This window comes from Hyperolius riggenbachi, chromosome 12 (assembly GCF_040937935.1).
Source record: "Hyperolius riggenbachi isolate aHypRig1 chromosome 12, aHypRig1.pri, whole genome shotgun sequence".
Taxonomy (NCBI): domain Eukaryota; kingdom Metazoa; phylum Chordata; class Amphibia; order Anura; family Hyperoliidae; genus Hyperolius; species Hyperolius riggenbachi.
Window position 1 is genome coordinate 154,581,109 of NC_090657.1, and position 20,237 is coordinate 154,601,345.

Consider the following 20,237-nt stretch of genomic DNA (forward strand, 5'->3'; position numbering starts at 1 on the left):
AAAGGGATCTTAAAGAGGAACTCCAGTGAAAATAATGTAATAAAAAAAGTGCTTCATTTTTACAATAATTATGTATAAATGATTTAGTCAGTGTTTGCTCATTGTAAAATCTTTCCTCTCCCTGATTTACATTCTAACATTTACCACATGCTGACATTTTTACTGCTAGCAGGTGATGTTACATAGTTACATAGTTATTTTGGCTGAAAAAAGACATACGTCCATCGAGTTCAACCAGTACAAAGTACAACTCCAGCCCGTCCCCCACATACCCCTGTTGATCCAGAGGAAGGCGAAAAAAACCCCACCAGGCATGGTCCAATTAGCCCCAAATGGGAAAAATTCCTTCCCGACTCCAGATGGCAATCAGATAAAATCCCTGGATCAACATCATTAGGCATAACCTAGTAATTGTAGCCATGGATGTCTTTCAACGCAAGGAAAGCATCTAAGCCCCCTTTAAATGCAGGTATAGAGTTTGCCATAACGACTTCCTGTGGCAATGCATTCCACATCTTAACCACTCTTACTGTAAAGAACCCTTTCCTAAATAAATGGCTAAACCGTTTTTCCTCCATGCGCAGCTCATGTCCTCTAGTCCTTTGAGAAGGCCTAGGGACAAAAAGCTCATCCGCCCTGCTATTATATTGCCCTCTAATGTATTTATACATGTTAATTAGATCTCCTCTAAGGCGTCTTTTCTCTAGACTAAATAAACCCAGTTTATCTAACCTTTCTTGGTAAGCGAGACCTTCCATCCCACGTATCAATTTTGTAGCTCGTCTCTATATCCACATTATGTCATCTATATCCAGTCGATATGATCAGTCTGTTCGAATCTGCTAGAAATTGATACTACAGATGGCATGATCGATCAATCTTCCTAACGATTTTGAAAATCCAGATAGAAGATTTTGATCAGAGATTGGTCAAGACCAGCAGCTGATCGATGCCTCATAGCGTTGCATGGAACAGTGCAATGCTGCAGTTATAGGAATAGATTAGATAGCTTCTAATAATCTATTAAAAATCTATGCCTAATGTGTGGCAATAATAGATCCCTTTCAGATCAGCTTTGATCTGACAGGAATCCATCTGATGGTCATGGTCAAATCTGGGGCCCAGCAATAAGTCAGTGTATGACCACCATATAAAAAAAAAAAAAAAAAAAAAAAAAAAAAAAAAAAAATCGAGAGAGAGAGCGAGATAGCGAGAGCGACAGCGAGAGAGAAAAAGAGAAAGAGAGAGAAAAAGAGAAAGAGAGAGAAAGAGAGAGAAAAAGAGAAAGAGAGATCTATATATCCATCTCATAAATACATTATCCCTTGCCTCAACACCAATAAACTCTACAGAAAACGTACAGATAAATTCCGCCTATTCACCGGCCAGTGGCTGCATAATTACCTCAGATCTGGCGCATCCATTCGGTCTTCAAAATGTAGTGCATGCAACCAAACTAAAGCTCAGTACTTACCTAAGGATGGATCGGGGGAACCTCACAGAGACGCCACCCGACAGAGCGTCCCCCCCCCATCTTCCTACCCGTGGAAACACACGACAGGCATGAATTAGAGGTTAAACAATTGTGGTACTTTGCATGGAAGTCATCAGGGATCTTAAAGATCTGATCCGTTGTAAAGGTGCCCATACACTTACTCGAATTCCCGCCGATAGAAAGCAGATTTGATCACTGATCGCATCTGCTGCGAAAGCGATGCGCAAACGCTGCCCGATCGACCGATTTCCATCCGATAGTGCGTCGATAGCGGCGTTTGAATGTCCGACGACCGACGCTAGCGCCAATACATAACCTGTGCCGCCGGCGCGTGTCCCCGCTGTCTCCACTTACTTCCTTTCGGGGATCAGGTATTGTATGCAGGGGCGGCGACAACTCCAGACTGTGAATCGGTTTCATAGTGAAATTGATTCAAAATCTGTTAGCAGTGTAGGCAGCCAATAGATCCCTCTTTGATCAGATTTGATCACAGAGGGATCTATCTGCTGGTCGATCTGGTGGCAATCGACCAGTGTATGGCTGCCTTTAGAGTCGGAAATGCAGCATGTCGCTGAATCGTGCACATGTAGGACTTGTTGCAAATTAAAAAAAATTTAAAAAATAAAAAAAACACGCTGTGGGTCCAAACCTTAACCCTACATTCACAGTGGTGCGGTGTGACGGCCGCTTTGTAACACTGCTTACCGCACTGCAATGCACCAACTATGCAACGTTCACAGTGTCACAGTGTGGAGGGTGTGGTGCATTATGGTAATACACTGCTTGCAGTTTATCACTGCTAAGCACGGACGGTAAGTGTGGAAACGAAGCATGCTTTTCACTGACTGTATGCTTCATTGTACCCGACGTGAGCATAACATGTGGAGCCGCCATCACAATATGTTTTAACGGCCACTGTGAACGTAGCCTAAGAGTACTCTGATGGATACATGCATTACAGGTGGTCCAATAGACCTGAAAATATTTTCTAGAGCTAGAGCCCATCCTTGGTATTTAACATTCACTGTACTCTAATAGAAGCAAAAAAATAAACACTGGTTTCAAACAGGGCAGGTTTAAGGGCTCTTTCAAAGTGCGACGTTAAAGTCGCACGTTACAACACAATAACCTACAGAAATGAAAAATCAATGTACTGCTCACAGTGCAGACGTTACATTGGTGTCTAACGCTGCACGTTAAATGAAAGTGCTGCATGCTATGCGTTATACACGTTTTTAGCTGCGTTAGACTATTTGCACACGCTCAGTAATGTTTTCTTTTTTTTAACGCATGCACCGTTTTCGTTCTATCACTGTGACGAAAACGGAGCACTAAACGCAGGGCTAAATAACGTCCAAGTTATAGTCTTTCAATGCATTGCGTTAGGGGGGCACGTTATGCAACCTTAATGTCGCATCAAACGCAACGTCTTACTGTGTAAGAGGCCTTAAATGTCTATTTTCAACTTGTTTTATTTTAGTTATCATTGCGATTCTTGCTCCAAATACCAGAACAAGGACACAGGTCCCAACCGTTCATACGTTGCTGCCTGCAAGCTTATTCTAGGTCAACAAGCCTAAAAGCTAAAGAAAAGCTAGAAAATAAAGAAAAACTGCACATTGGGCAATAGCAGCCCAGTCATTTTCATCGGAACAGGTTCCATTTAAAGCAGAATTCAAAATACACAAAAGCACATTAGTATAAAATACCCCCCCCCCCCTTTTTCTTTAGGATTTAAAGCTAAAATTTAACACAGAAAAATAGGCTGTAAACACCCCTTTAGCAGGTGGAGTGTGGTGGTCAGCAACTCTCCCACACTGCTTTATCCTGACCACCATATTAAAGCGAACCCAAGCTGAGAGGTATATGGAGGCTGCCATATTTATTTCCTTTTAATCAGTACCATTTCTCTGGCATCCCCGCTGATCTATTTGGCTGCACTAGTGTCTGAATTACACCAGAAAAAAAAAGCATGCAGCTAATCTTGTCAGATCTGACAATAATGCCAGAAACACCTGATCTGCTGCAGGCTTGTTCAGGGTTTAAGGCTAAATGTATTAGGGGCAGAAAATATGCAGGGCTGTCAGGTAACCGGTATTGTTTGAAAGGAAATAAAAAAAAAATATGGCAGCCTCCATACACCGCTCATCTCGGGTTGACTTCAAGTGACAACGCGATGGAGCTTGAGGAAATCCCTCTCCTCCAATTCTGTAGATGCTAAAAGTTACCTATTTGAAATTACAGAAAAAATGATTGATACTGCATGTTTGTTTGTTTTTTAAAGCAAAGCATTCTCGCACAGCTGGAACAAGCAAGCACACAACCAGAGCACCTGATCTGCCTACTCATTCCTGGCCAGTTTGTCAGAAAACATGAACAGCAGGGACTCATCACAACAGCTAAGCAAGGGCAAATAAGATTTTGAGTCTGTAATGGTAGTGCACATATTCCTCCCCACTCAGATTTACTTCACGAGGATCTGATTTCAATAAGCCTGAGAGCACCCCTCCTCCACAGCCACAATTACTGTGCAGCAGTCATGTGACCACTGCCATAGTATCCATAATGAGTGTTTCCCAAGCATTTTCTAATAGTCTAGACTACTATTTTTCTCAGTTGTTTTTTTATTGTCTGTAGATGACTTCTGTCATAATGATTTAAGACTATCAAGGCCTTTTTTTCTGACTGACCCACTCCTCAATTCTAGATTACTTGACAACAGTAAAGTAATATACATGTATGTATTCGATGTACATCAGTCATCTGGAATGGAGGATGGGGGCCCATACAGCATGTGCCATTTGTACAGATCACTAACCATCCTTTCCGCCCTCTGATCTGCATCCCATGTATCACATATACGGTTGTAGCCATAAGTTACCTTGGTCTCTTTCACATCCTGCCGGATGCCCTCTGGGTACCACTGCACTCTCACATAGCCTCTCTTGAGGGGTCCGAACCTGTTGGCTTCACCTACAGTATCCGATCCGGGACTCCCCTGTGCTCCTTCAGCTGCCTCTCCTCCAACACCGGCGCTGCCTCCTCCCTTCCTGTGGCCCCCGACAGTCTCCTCATCTCCCAGCACCACCACCTCCTCCTCCTCTTCGCTTTCCGAGTCCTCCCCGTGGATGAGCCTCACCAGGCCAAAGCGGCTATGGCCCCGGTAGGTACCGAACACCAGATCATGAGAGAAGAACAGCCGCTGGGAGCCGTCGCTACCGGACAAGGGAGTAGAGTCTCCGGTACCGGGAGAGGGCAGAGCAACCGCCATTGTTGTTGTCCGGAAGAGAACAGAAGCTCAACCGCCGGCCTGGGCGGATACCACTGAAAAGTCTGCGTACGGGCGAGCTGACATCACTGCGCAGCACGTCGTTGTTAGGTACAGGGATGCTGTTGCTAGGGAAACCCAGAGCTCTGTTACCAGGGGACCTTTAGTGAACTAGTGCTTATTCTCAATGCACAGTCTGCAGCGTCACTGTTACCCAGATTCCCTGTTTCTTTGACAGGCAGCTGTAATTCCTCTACACTGTTAGTGAATATGGAATGAGTCCCCCCTCCAATGAGATAACACAATCCCTCATTTGCCATTTCTCTTCCATATGGTCATTCATGAGCCATTTCAATTGAGCCAGCATGAATATGAATTTTGTGTGTGTGCGTGCATGCGTGCTCGTGTTAGTGTGTGTGTGTGTGTGTGCTACCTATACTGGGACTGGAACTACCTATACCTAGCTACCTATACTGGGGCACCACCCATACCTGGCTACCTATACTGGTGCACCACCTATACCTGGCTACCCATACTGGGGCACTATTTATACCTGGCTACCTATACTGGGGCACCACCTTTACTTGGCTACCTTTACTGAGGGCACCACCTAGACTTGGCTACCTTTACTGAGGGCACCACCTGTTCCTGGCTACCTATACTGGGGCACCACCTTTACTTGGCTACTTAAACAGGGGCACCTATAGCTTGCTACCTATACTAGGGGCACCTGTACCCAGGGCCAGATTTAGACCAAGGCCGCCTAGGCCATAGCCTAGGGCACCACAAGAGCAAGGGCACCAAAGCAGCAGGCTAAACTGGTGCAGCATTTGCAAGCTTGCAAATGCTGCAATGCAAGGAGATCAGGCAAACACCTGACTGTGGTACTCTGCTGCTAGCTGCCTATGCAGCAGCCACCTTGCTCTCTCTGCACGTTTGCATTGTGGCCGACGGCTATGGCAGCATTGGAGATGGAAAGGAAGAGTAAGCTTCTGCACAGGAGAGGAGCGGAGAAATGAGTGACACTGATGGCCGCTGTGGTGTGAAGGCGAGCTTGCTACCTATATTAAAGGGGAGCGCAAATTGCACGCGCAAAAGTCTGCGATCGCGCGAATCGCGGCACTTTGCGCGCGCAAAAGTCCTGCGAACGGCACTTCACGTGCTAACTGTTTAGCACACCCATGCTAAACAGTTAGCACGGCATTGTGAATCAAGCCCACTGTCTATCATAAGCTGTGCTTAGCTTGCTACTGTATCTGTTATAGATATTTGTGTGTGTGGGTTACACTTACACTGCATACAGGCCACAGTCAGTTGTTGGGCCTTGTAGTTCTACTATACTCTTCTAACTATTGCAAGCAAGCCAGCACACTGTCTATCATAAGCTGTGCTTAGCTTCTAATTGTATCTGTTATTAATATCTGTCTGTGTGGGTTACACACTGCATACAGGCCAGGCCACAGTCACTGCTGGGCCTTGCAGTTCTACCATCCTCTTCTATCTATTACAAGCCAGCACATTTGTGATTGAAAGTACTATAGGTTATCTCTTTTGGCATTGTCACTGACAAGAGAAGTCGCCTAGGTCAAAAAAGTGTTCAGTACCTCACCTTTATTAAAATGAATGAGGCATGGATCCCAGAGGGCTACTGCCTGCCCGAAGACTAAGTCAGTTCCCACACAGCATCTCTGCCTGCACGCCGCTGCTGCCTGCCCGAAGACTAAGTCAGTCCCCACACAACATCTCTGCCTGCACACCAGGTGACTGCTTACCCGAAGACTAAATCAGTCCCCACACAGCATCTCTGCCTGCACGCTGCTGCTGCCTGCCCAAAGACTAAATCAGTCCCCACACAGCATCTCTGCCTGCAGGCCGCTTGACTGCCTTCCCCGCCACCACCAACATGGTCCAGGACTCGAAATGGATTCCTGAATTTTTAAGGCCGCTGACTAATACAAAAAATAATAATTTTTCTGGTGTGTGTACATGCCTAATTTTTCTGGCTTCACTGTGGCTGCAACAACAAAACAAAAGGGATGTACATGTCTCAATTCCCCCTCGTGATTCTTACCTTGTCGCGGTGAAGGGGCTTGCGTATCACAATGAAGCAATGACCTATATGAGTGTGTTGGGGGCACCCAAGATAATAAGGTCGTTGCTTCATTGTGGACAGACCAAATTCGATCAGCTGGACAGTCACTGTTGTTCTGTCATTGAGCTACCTCAGCCCAGCGACCAAATGGGCTTGAAAACCGCCATCGCCTGCGCTCTTGCCAATGTGCACACCAGCATGGCCAACACTACACAAACAGCTGTTTGCGGTACGTTACACAGTGAGTTTGGTCTGTCAGTGTGAAGCAGTACACTACTTACACTGCCTGATCCATGTATACACACACAAGATGTTTTAAGGCACTTTAATCCTTTATGCCTCCAATTTAGCAATGCAATGTGATGCATCTCTACGTCAAATACGTAATTTTCCGAAGGTCTTTTGGCATGTATCCCACTCCCCCATGCCCCCCTCCAGCTGTTAGACCCCTTGAAACAACTTTTCCATCAATTTTGTGGCCAGAAATAGTCCCTGTATGTTTTAAAATTTGCCTGCCGATTGAAGTCGATGGTGGTTCGCCTGGTTCGCGCGAACACAAACTTTTGCGGAAATTTGCGAACCCAAAATCGGAAGTTTAAACCATCTCCAGTTATATTTACCTCTGGAGTCTCGTCCCACGAAGCCGTCCCGAAGTCCACGCATCCAGGACCATTTCTTGGGCAGTGCAAGTAGGGCGACTGCCCTGGACGCAGGCCGGCGAGTAGAAGAAGGGGGGTGCAGACAGAAGGACATAACCGCTAGGGAGCTGGTGGCGCACGGTGCCCCAAAGGAAGAAGAAAGAAGACTACCAGTGCGATCACCGTCCTTGACTCCTTCTGGGCTGCCTGTGTCAGACATCATCACCACGTCACCACGGCGTGATGACACCTGATGTCCTGTAGTGGTACTGCAGGCTGTCAGAGTGTGGCGCCCATGGAGGGGTCGCCTTTCCAGGCTTTATTTGCCTGTGTGTTCTCTTGGTTCTTGCTTCCTCCTGGATGAGTGGCTGGTCACTAGTAAGTAGACAAATCTACTTGTGACCTGTGGCAGTGGGACTGTCCCTAAAGAGTAAGGGTTCCCAAGCAGAGATGGCCCGAACGGTTCGCCGGCGCAAACACCGGCAAATCGCGAACATTTAGCGAGATCGACCCACCTCCTATACCACATCATTGGGCTAAACTTTGACCCTCTACATCACAGTCAGCAGACACATGGCAGCCAATCAGGCTGCACTCCCTCCTGGACCCCCGCCCCCCTATAAAAACGCTGCTGTGTCAGCCATTTTTTTCACTCTGTCTGCTGCCTGCTTAGTGAGAGAAGGGAGAGGTTGCTGGAGATATAGGGAAAGCGTTACTTAGGTCTTGTTAGTTTGCTCCTTGCTGATATTTGTTGCTGAAAAGCACCACAAAAAAAGCTCTTTTGAAAGCTAATGTTCTTGTGATGTTTTTTTTGTGTGTGTATGCCACTAACATTGCATATACAGCCCTGTCTTGTCGCAGCTGGCCCATGCCATACTGTGCCAGGCCCAGCATCGTCAGTGCATACCTTTCACTACATCTATGTGACTGCACATTGTATTATAATACCAGTCAGTGCATACCTTTCACTGCATCTGTGTGACTGCACATTGCATTATTATACCAGTCAGTGCATACCTTTCACTGCATCTGTGTGACAGCACATTGTATTATACCAGCAGTCAGTGCATACCTTTCACTGCATCTCTGTGACTGCACACTGTATTATACCAGCAGTCAGCGCATACCTTTCACTGCATTTGTGTGACTGCACACTGTATTATACCAGTCACTGCATACCTTTCACTGCATCTGTGTGACTGCACACTGTATTATACCAGTCACTGCATACCTTTCACTGCATCTGTGTGACTGCACATTGTATTATACCAGCAGTCAGTGCATACCTTTAACTGCATCTGTGTGACTGCACACAGTATTATACCAGTCACTGCATACCTTTCACTGCATCTGTGTGACTGCACATTGTATTATACCACAGTCAGTTCATACCTTTGACTGCATCTCTGTGACTGCACATTGTAATATACCAGCAGTTAGTACATACCTTTCACTGCATCTGTGTGACTGCACACTATATTATACCAGTCACTGCATACCTTTCACTGCATATTTGTGCATGCACATTGTAGTATACCTGCAGTCAGTGCATACCTTTCACTACATCTGTGTGACTGCACATTGTATTGTAATACCAGTCACTGCATACCTTTCACTGCATCTGTGTGACTGCACATTGTATTATTACAAATGGACGTTCAGTCCCTGCGCTCAAAATGATTAATATAACCAGATACAGCTGCTCCCCTACATAAGTGGTTCCCCAACCACACAAAGATAAAAATTCAAATACAAATATACAGGGTGCGCTTCTAAGGACCAAATAAGACCTTGTACTAGACGTGTAAAGCAACAATATTTATTTACATAGATTGTGTATTCAAGTATAGGGTTCAATTGTACATCAATTGAATTTCAATTGTACATCAAAAATAAAACCTAAAATTTGAGAAATATTAATAATTATCTATGAATGAATTTGCTCCTTGTGGTTGAACAGAAACTTGACACATGACCCTAATGTATCTCTACCTTTCACATTGAGTTTATATGGTGAATAATTTAGATATATTGAATAGTGAATCATGTTATATTAGCACCCATTTGGCACATTTTACATGAATTATGTGCATATACATTATCATTATTATTTTCATGTATATATTTTTTATATTTCTATATTTATTTTATATGTTCAATTTTTATATACATATACTTTTATGGATATCAGTCTGCATATTGACTTTCTTATTTTTATATATATATATATAGATTTTCTATATACTTTCAGATATTGTAAAACTTTTTATGGAGTAAGTTGTATGAATGAATAAGGTGTAAGTTTAAACCAGCACACGTATCTCCCTCAGCAGTATGAGTGTAAGAACACTCCCATCACAATCATCATTGGGAGATTAGACGTGCCAGTCACGTTTTGCTACCACCTCCGTATGGAACTTGATTGACAGGAGCAGGATATATAGTTGTTCATCAGCCCCTGAGAGCCTAGCTCTGACGAAGGAAACCGTATAGTTTCTGAAACGCGTAAGCGATAGGTTGTAGCAACGAGTGACGTCACCACTGTTCAACATCCGGGGGCTGGACTTCCTATTCCCCACGCCGAACGCGGAAGTGTGCGTTCCAGGACCGGGTCAGTCTGACCCTGCGCATAGACATACACCTACGCATAGTCTCTCTCGGCTTGCCACCGGCCGGGGCTCCCGAGATCGAGCGGTCCTTTGCCATCCATCTGACGCTAACCTCCAACCTCTTGACGGTGAGCTCCGCATCAAGTATCTCTTTGAAGTGTTGCGGTGCCTATCACGGAGGGGGTAAGCAATAACATTGACCAAAGCTCTACACATGCTGATTACGCTGTTTATCTAGTGGATCAACACGCTGCAACCCACGGAAGGGGTCATTAATCCAAGTTAAATACTGTATACGCCATAAAGATCAAATCTACTAAGGATTATCAAACCTACTCCTGGATTGATCTGGAGTCTATATGCTGATATGACCTGCACACTAATTCACTGACACACTGAGTTGTCCATTTGGGCTGAATTGGTCATCTGAATACATTACTATTTTGCAGCAACGGGAGAAGTATATCCTGGGAACTTGTTCAGTGTGCTGGAGTATGTCTGTGTGTGTGAGTGATGTTATGTGAGCAGGATCCTGCATATTGAGGTTTTATTTTTGATGTACAATTGAAATTCAATTGATGTACAATTGAACCCTATACTTGAATACACAATCTATGTAAATAAATATTGTTGCTTTACACGTCTAGTACAAGGTCTTATTTGGTCCTTAGAAGCGCACCCTGTATATTTGTATTTACATTGTATTATTAAACCAGTCAGTGCATACCTTTCACTGCATCTGTGTGACTGCACATTGTATTATACCAGCAGTCAGTGCATACCTTTCACTGCATCTGTGTGACTGTACATTGCATTATTATACCAGTCAGTGCATACCTTTCACTGCATCTGTGTGACTGCACACTGTATTATACCAGTCACTGCATACCTTTCACTGCATCTGTGTGACTGCATACTGTATTATACCAGTCACTGCATACCTTTCACTGCATCTGTGTGACTGCACACTGTATTATACCAGTCACTGCATACCTTTCACTGCATCTGTGTGACTGCACACTGTATTATACCAGTCACTGCATAACTCTCACTGCATCTGTGTGACTGCACATTTTATTATACCACAGTCAGTTCATACCTTTGACTGCATCTCTGTGACTGCACATTGTATTATACCAGCAGTTAGTACATACCTTTCACTGCATCTGTGTGACTGCACACTGTATTATACCAGTCACTGCATACCGTTCACTGCATCTTTGTGCATGCACATTGTATTATACCTGCAGTCAGTGCATACCTTTCACTACATTTGTGTGACTGCACATTGTATTATAATACCAGTCAGTGTATACCTTTCACTTCATCTGTGTGACTGCACATTGTATTATTATAGCATTCAGTGCATACCTTTCACTGCATATGTGTGACTGCACATTGTATTATACCAGCAGTCAGTGCATACCTTTCACTGCATCTGTGTGACTGCACATTGTATTATTATACCAGTCAGTGCATACCGTTCACTGCATCTGTGTGACTGCACACTGTATTATACCAGTTACTGCATCTGTGTGACTGCACACTGTATTATACCAGTCACTGCATACCTTTCACTGCATCTGTGTGACTGCACATTGTATTATTATACCAGTCACTGAATACCTTTCACTGCATCTGTGTGACTGCACATTGTATTATTATACCAGTCACTGCATACCTTTTACTGCATCTGTGTGACAGCACATTGTATTATACCAGCAGTCAGTGCATACCTTTCACTGCATCTCTGTGACTGCACACTGTATAATACCAGCAGTCAGAGCATACCTTCCACTGCATTTGTGTGACTGCACACTGTATTGTACCAGTCACTGCATACCTTTCACTGCATCTGTGTGACTGCACACTGTATTATACCAGTCACTGCATACCTTTCACTGCATCTGTGTGACTGCACATTGTATTATACCAGCAGTCAGTGCATACCTTTAACTGCACCTGTGTGACTGCACACTGTATTATACCAGTCACTGCATACGTTTCACTGCATCTCTGTGACTGCACACTGTATTATACCAGTCACTGCATACCTTTCACTGCATCTGTGTGACTGCACATTGTATTATACCAGCAGTCAGTGCATACTTTTCACTGCATCTGTGACTGCACATTGTATTAGTCCAGCCAGTGCATACCTTTCACTTTATCCCACCCCAATGGACAAAACAACAGGCAGAGCCAGAGGCAGGCTGTTTGAGGTCATGCTGGCGTGATTTCGTGCGGCCCTCAACCAAAGTACAGTGTTCAGAAAGCGCGTACCATCAACCCCCAAGATTGTCAGGACATTGTTGCCTATTTAAGACAGAACACCTCATCTTCCTCAGCTTCCGCACGGAACTGTGACATATCTTCCTCCTCCTGCTCTGATTCTGGCACCCCTCTTAACACTCAGCCAGCAGCCACCACTGCTACTACTAGCACCACATCCGCTCCATTTGAGAGTTCACAGGAGTTATTTGGTGGGGAATTAACTGATTCACAGCCATTACTGTTACAATATGAAGGCGCAAAGCATAATGCACCACCTCATATGTCTGACTTATGGACGTTAGGTGTGAGGATGATGAAGTACCTGTTTTTGGTGCAATTTTGGTGGTGTCTGATAAAAGCGAAGCTGTGGAGGATGATTATGATGATGATCCTGCCATGGATGTCACGTGGGTTCCCAATAGGCAAGATGAACAGGGAGACAGTTCAGAGTGAGGATTACTGGGTTCACAGGCTTGACCTGTGGCCAGAGCTGTCACAATTTGCCATCCAAATTCTGTCTTGCCCTGCCTCAAGCGTCCTGTCAGAAAGGACCTTCAGCGCAGCTGGAGGCATTGTCAGTGAGAAGAGAAGTAGCCTAGGTCAAAAAAGTGTTCAGAACCTCACCTTTATCAAAATGAATGAGGCATGGATCCCGGAGGGCTACTGCCTGACCGAAGACTAAGTCAGTCCCCACACACAGCATCTCTGCCTGCACGATGTGTGACTGCCTGCCCGAAGACTAAGTCAGTCTCCACACAGCATCTCTGCCTGCAGGCCGCTTGACTGCCTTCTCTGCCACCACCAACACAACAGGGTCCAGGACTCCAGGTGGATTCCTGAATTTTTAAGGCCGCTGCTAGCAGTTGCCACTAACAAAAAGAATACTAATTTTTCTGGTGTACATGCCTAATTTTTCTGGCTGCACTGTGGCTGCAACAACAAAAAAGGCATGGACATGTGTCAATTCCCCTTCGTGATCATTACCTTGCTGCGGTGAAGGGGCTTGCGTATCACAATGAAGCAATGACCTATATGAGTGTGTTGGGGGGGCACACCCAAGATAATAAGGTCGTTGCTTCATTGTGGACAGAACAAATTCAATCAGGTGGACAGTCACTGTTGTTCTGTCATTGAGCTACCTCAGCCCGACCATATGGGCTTGAAAACCGCCATCGCCTGCACTCTCGCCATCGTGCGCACCAGTCCAGCACGGCTATCACTACACAGCTGTTTGCGGTGCATTACACAGTGAGTTTGGTCTGTCAGTGTGAAGCAGTACACTACTTACACTACCTGCTGATCCATGTATACACACGCAAGATGTTTTCAAGCACTTTTTGCCTCCAATTTAGGAATGCAATGTCATTTCTGCCCTTTAGAGATTATAACTCTGCTGTGCGTCAAAATCGTAAATTTCCTAGGAACTTTTGGCGTGTATCCCACTCTGCCATGCCCCCCTCCAGGTGTTAGACCCCTTGAAACATCTTTTCCATAACTTTTATGGCCAGAAACAGTGTTTGTAGTTTTTTACGTTTGTCTGCCCATTGAAATCTATTGCGGTTTGCCGAGTTTGCCAACTTTTGCGGAAGTTTGTGTTCGTGGCACGCGAACCCAAAATCTGAGGTCCACGGGGTGGGGGAAGTTGGCGCAATTTTTACACCTTTGCCATGGGTGCAATTTAGCCTAGAAACTGCCCTGCTCGCATCACTACACTTCCGCCGCTTGGCTCCGCCTCCCCACTCTCCTCTAAGAAAAATGCAAGCTATTTACTCCCGCACTTTTCTGGAGGCTTTGCCGGGTGCTTTCCTGGGCACTTTGCTGGGCGTTTTGCTGGGCACTTTGATGGGGGCTTTGCTGGGGGCATTGTTGGGGGCTTTGCTGAGCGCTTTGCTAGGAGCTTTGCTGTGGGCTTCACTGGGGGTTTTACTGGGGTCTTTGCTGGGCGCTTCGCTGGGGTCCTTGCTGGGGCTAGGTGCTTTGCTGTGGGCTTTGCTGGGCACTTTGCTGAGAGCTTTGCTGGGAGTTTTGCTGGAGACTTGGGGTTGGCTGGGGGTTTTGCTGGAGGCTTTTTCTGGGCGCTTTGCTGTGGGCTTTGCTGGGTTGGGTGCACACATGTTCCCATTCACTGAGCAACGTGCCTGTGATCAATGATTACATAATTCCCCACATCCTCGTGGACCTGGAGGGGGAATAGTAATTATTTTTTAATATGCATGTCATGATGGTATACTATTGTTATTTGTATTGCAAATAAGGGCTTGTAATAAGTGACAAGAGCAAAAAAACAATATATAGATCATTTCATTGTGATAAGTTATTGGTGAATGAATGGGAGGAGTGTAGAAAAGGTGAAAATTACTCTGGTCCATAAGGGAAAAAACCCTTAGTGGTTAAAAAACATTTTTTCTTTGAAGTATTCAAAATCAATTTTCTCAAAAACTACAAAGTGTTTTCCGTCTTGTTTCCACTGTTCTCCTTAACCCGCCTGCGACCGCATCACGCCGATGGGCGTGAACGCGGCAGCAGCCCCAGGACTGCCTAACGCCAATTGGCGGCAAGTCCTGGGGCAGGGTTTTGCAGGAGATCACGCGTGCCGATGCTCCGCTCTGCCATCAGTCTACCAGCGGCATCCGCCATCTATTTACACAGTACAGCATTGCGATATACGGCAGCGCTGTACTGGGGACAGCCGTGTGACACGGCTGTCCCCCAGGGGGAAACAGGATCGATCGGCTCTCATGGGCTGATGCCTTTGACAGCCAATCGCTTTCATAGGCTGACGGGGAGGGAGGGAGAGATAAAAAAAATATGATTAAAATAGGTATATTTATTTAAAAAATAAGCAAAAAATAAGCAAAAAAAATATACACATTAATAAACAAACATTGGGGGAGCAATCAGAGCCCACCAACAGGGCAGAAAAGCAGGGGATCATTTGTGTGCTGAGTTGTACGGCCCTGCAGCGAGCCCTTAAAGCTGCAGTGGCATTGATTGGAAAAAATAGGCTAGTCACAAGTAGGTTGTAAGCCTATGCTCCTCAAGTGGTTAAAGAAACAATATCAAACTTAGGGCTTGATTCACTAAGACAGATAGCACGCCTTATCAAAGTTAGCACGCCTTATCAAAGTTAAAATGCCTTATCAGAGTAGCATAGCGAGTGCTACATACCCACAAAGGCTCAGGGCAGGACGAGTGGAGCTCTCGTCATTGCCAATTAGCAGGCATAAGTTTGCTATGCTACTCTGATAGGCATTTTAACTTTGATAACGTGTGCTAGCTTTGATAAGGCATGCCATTTGTCTTAGTGAATCAAGCCCCAAGTGCTTTAAAATGACAATGTACAAATAATGTCTAAGTAGCTGTGTAAACATTTTCCTATTTTCATGTTAAAGATCAGAAGCAAAAGCTTTAATTCATTGTGCGTAAATTTTGTAATGTTTAATTTGCAAAGGTGAATCTCTGTTTCAATATTACACTGTTTTTTTGCATGTCTGCAGTTACTGAATATGAAAAGCCTCTGGTGTCAGGCTTCACACACTATTACAAATATTTATGTTGCACATAAGATGCATTTCCTCTGCTCTCTGCAGACAGCTCATTCAGAGACACAGGCAGCTGCCATTAAAGAGACTCCGTAACAAAAATTGCATCCTGTTTTTTATCATCCTACAAGTTCCAAAAGCTATTCTAATGTGTTCTGGCTTACTGCAGCACTTTGTACTATCACAGTCTCTGTAATAAATTAACTTATCTCTCACTTGTCAGACTTGTCAGCCTGTGTCTGGAAGGCTGCCAAGTTCTTCAGTGTTGTGGTTCTGCTATGAACTCCCCCCTCCTGGCCCCTCTCTGCACGCTGCTGTGTGTTATTTAGATTAGAGCAGCTTCTCTCTTCTCTCTTATCTTTTACAAGCTGGATAAATCGTCCTCTGAGCTGGCTGGGCTTTCACATAGTGAGGAATTACAGACAAGGGCAAAGCTGTTTGCAGGAAGAAAAGAGCAGCCTGAAACTTCAGTGCATGAGAGATGCAGGGGGAAAGAAACACGCAAATGATCTCTTGAGATTCAAAAGGAATGCTGTATACAGCCTGCTTGTGTATGGATGTATTTTCTATGTGTGGACATACTGTACATCAACCTACTTCCTGTTTTGGTGGCCATTTTGTTTGTTTATAAACAAACTTTTTAAAACTGTTTTTAACCACTTTAAATGCGGCGGGGAGCGGCGAAATTGTGACAGAGGGTAATAGGAGATGTCCCCTAACGCACTGGTATGTTTACTTTTGTGTGATTTTAACAATACAGATTCTCTTTAAGAGCTTTATCACACAGAGGGCTAACAGATGTAGTGTGAGGGAATGCCCCTCCCCTCATGATTAAGTAGTTAGTCAGATTTGTCGTCAGTAAGTGTGAAAGGACTATGATAACAGTAAACAGACATCTAAGCAGTGAAATGTATACACCAGCACTTCCAAAACAATTTGTTTCTCAATTGAAAAAAACATGTTAATCAGTAGTGTTCCTTTAAAGTGTACTAGAGATGGGGCCCCTGCCATAAATTATACATACCTGGGGCTTCTTTCAGCTCCCCCCAGCCTGATAGCTTTCACGGTGGCCTCTTCTCGCTCTCTGCTCATCCGTATACAGTGTAGTGTGTGACTGGCTGCGTCAAAGTTCTATCCCGCTGTTGCTGTGCATAAGTGATTGATTTTCTGTGAGTTGCAGTCAGTGATATCAGACAATCAGTGTGTCCTTCATAAAAAAAAAAAAAAACAGTATCAGACAGTCAGTGTGTCGTTCATAAACCAACACACCTGTGTCACTGTACTGTGAGTTACTATCATAGATATAAGACAGTCATTGTGTCCTTTATACAAAATACAGCGCTATGGACATTTGTGGCACAGTGATTAGTGTCAAGTGTTACAATGTCACATCAACACACCAGTGTCACCATTTTGTGTGTTACTGTTGGTGATATCAGACAGTCAATGTGTCGGTGAAATGTCACTGACATTTCTGACAATACTCCTCGGCTGGTGACTCACCTTAACAAACATGACAGGCAAGGACAGGCCAAAGCGCAGAGGTTGTAGGGGCAGTGGTGGTGCATCAGCCCTTGGCCATGGCATATGTGATATGCAGAAGAAAGCCATTACCTCCCAGAATGCAAAAGAGGTAGTTGACTGGCTCACTCAGTGTTCCACTTCTTCTACATCTTCAGCTTCCAATGCTACTACACCCTCATCATCCTCTTCTGCAGTGCTGAACCACAACACCACCACAGCCCCACCATCTGAATTCGATTGCTCAGGAGCTATTTCCCCAGGTATTGACAGACCAGAGTGATACACAAGCATTCTTGCCATCGGATGAAGGAGAGGAGCAAGGCATACACTCAGATGGAAGTCCCCAGGTCACCACAAGGAGTAATGTCCCTGTTGCTGTAGCTTGCTGTGAGCTTGATGTTGTAAGCAATGATGAGGGTGATGATGATGTGGTGATGAATGTCTCATGGGTCCCCAAAAGAGAGGAACAGGAGACTGAAAATTCAGAGGGAGAGGCCAAGCCTCAGAGAGGGGAAAAAGGGTAGTAAGCAGGAACAGCTCACAGGGGACAAGAGGTAAACAGTAGGGTTTGACGTCACCTGGGGTCAGCCAGACACCACGCCCAGGTGTACGTATTGCCCCACCGCCGGTTAGCTGGGCACAGGGTGAGCTGAATGATGGCTCACCCTGTTGCCGCTCAAATCCTCGGTGACATTATATACTATTGCCCTTCCGAGTTGAAGCAACTCAAAGGGAGATGTAATTTGGGGTCTGGCGAACGCCAGATCCCAAAATTACCCTTGCGTGGGGCTCGTAGCATAGCCAGGAACAGAGTGTTATACCACTTTACCCCACAGTGGAGACAGAGCTGGACCCAGGGCAGCCTGGACAGAAGAACAAATGTAGAAAAGGAATGTCTGCTCAATGTCTCCAAAAACAGGTTAATTCAGGATGTGTCCCAACACAAAAAAAAGAGCATGCCGCTGACATGTTTCGGAACTCCACTTAGTCATAGTCGTAGCATAGCACTGGTGCTACGGCGGCCCCCAGCTTCGGTGCTCGGTGCTGACTTCCGGGCACCGAAATTATCTGCTTGGATGCTCGGTCACTTCTATCAGTACAAGCCCAGCTCACAAAACCATGGCTTGGGCTTGGCGGAAAAAGCCAAGCCTTTTGGTTCGATGCCACTGCACGGGCATACGTTGTCCTACACCTGCGTAGTGCAGCCATGCTCTGTTAACAGTGGCTTGTTGATGAGCTTCAGAGGGTCCCAACTCCGGAATGCCAGGGTGGAGAGGGATGGGGGACGACTCTGGAGGAAATACTAAGGTACGTACCCCAATTGGGTAATTTTTTCCCTTTAGGTACACTGTAAGGCTGTGCTGGAAAATAAAAATAAGGGTGAACACACAAGATATTGGCCTCAATTCACTAAGCTTATCTCCTGTCTTTAATAACATTTCTAGAGTTATCACCATGGTGATGAGGCATGTCGTATTCAGGAAACATTTTACCTCAGGCAAACCTAAAGTTAACTCTTCTGTCTTTAAGTTAACTCTTCCATCCTTAAAATAACTCCAGAGTTAAAGACAGGCTATTTATTAACTGCGTGTGAAAATAACTACAGAGGAGGTAAATTAACTACAGAGGAGGTAAATTAACTACAGAGGAGGTAACTTAAGGAATGAAGAGATAAGATAACTCTCTTACTGTGTGGTGGTACGTTTTCTCTTGCCTTATTATCTCCAGCATGATCTTAGTGAATTTAGACCATTGACATTTAGGGGTATAATCCCTTTTGTTGCCAGCAGTTTAGACATTAATGGCTGTGTGTTGAGTTATTTTGCTGGGACAACCAACTTACACTAGTACAAGGTGAACAGAGGCGCCAAAAGAATAAAAGTAGATAAAATAATAAAAATAGATAAAACGTATAAAATATGGAGAGGCAGTAGTGGTCTTACCTCCTCCAAGCAGTCACAAAAACGTATTAACCCTTAAAACTCCAAGGTTCTTTGCAACCCATATCGCAGGTATGACCATGCTTCATCAGGCAATGGGGTAGGAGTATATGGCAAACGCAGGTCTCAGTCTGGGCCAAGCGCCTCTGTCACAGATTAAAATTAGCCAAAAACTGAGAAATTATGAATGTTTTCAATTCTTCTCATTAAAATGCATTTAGAATAAAATAATTCTTAGCCTTCTCATTAAAATGCATTTAGAATAAAATAATTCTTAGCAAAATGCACTACCCAAAACCTAATTGGGGGCAAAAAAAACCAAGATATACTGTAGATTATTTTGTTGTGATAAGTAGTGATAAAATTATTGGAAAATGAATGGAAGACGCATTGAAAGGTGAAAGTTGCTCTGGTACAGAAGAGGAAAACCCTTCAGCAGTGAAGTGGTTGAGTGGGACTACGTTACTGAAGTTTTTGTAAGTTGAAGTTGTAAGTTGAAGTTAGGTGAAGCCAGTAAGAATGAGAGGTACTGATAGGTCAATCACATTGTGATATATAAATTGCTCAAGAGGTTTATTTCCCCCCAATAGCATTATTAGCCAGCTTGACTTCCCCAAATTAGGCAGCATCATGTTCCCCAAGTAATAATTAACTGTTAGCAACTATTACCCACCCACCCACTCCTGCAACGAAGTTAACTTGTCTCAAAAAAAAAATGACAGGCTTGTCTTCCAAGTAATAAAAGTGGGCATAATGTCCCCAGTGACAGACTAGACCCCAGCAACAGATCAATAAGCCAAATAACAGATCATACCCTCTTGACAGAACTCTGTACCAGCTAGACCCTTATGATAT

General features: G+C 44.6%; 2 protein-coding genes across 3 annotated transcripts in view; both read right to left on the reverse strand.

The window, feature by feature from the left end:
- The window catches only part of UBE2O (ubiquitin conjugating enzyme E2 O), a 112,386-nt gene extending 107,558 nt beyond the window's left edge, over window positions 1-4,828 (reverse strand). For both annotated transcript variants that reach the window (XM_068263165.1, XM_068263164.1), the window contains exon 1: window positions 4,377-4,828. In XM_068263165.1, the coding sequence (XP_068119266.1) occupies window positions 4,377-4,766 (390 nt within the window). In that variant the 5' untranslated portion in view covers window positions 4,767-4,828. The remainder of the gene's footprint in view (window positions 1-4,376) is intronic.
- A 9,314-nt stretch (window positions 4,829-14,142) lies between these two features.
- LOC137541002 (putative uncharacterized protein DDB_G0290521) lies at window positions 14,143-14,490 on the reverse strand. Its single transcript, XM_068262155.1, has one exon. The coding sequence runs from the start codon at window positions 14,488-14,490 to the stop codon at window positions 14,143-14,145; it is 348 nt and encodes a 115-aa protein (XP_068118256.1).
- Between the last annotated feature and the right edge of the window lie 5,747 nt (window positions 14,491-20,237).

Excerpts from the sequence above, each read along its gene's own strand:
- LOC137541002 (XM_068262155.1), bottom strand. The coding sequence starts at position 14,490 with ATGTGTGCACCCAACCCAGCAAAGCCCACAGCAAAGCGCCCAGAAAAA.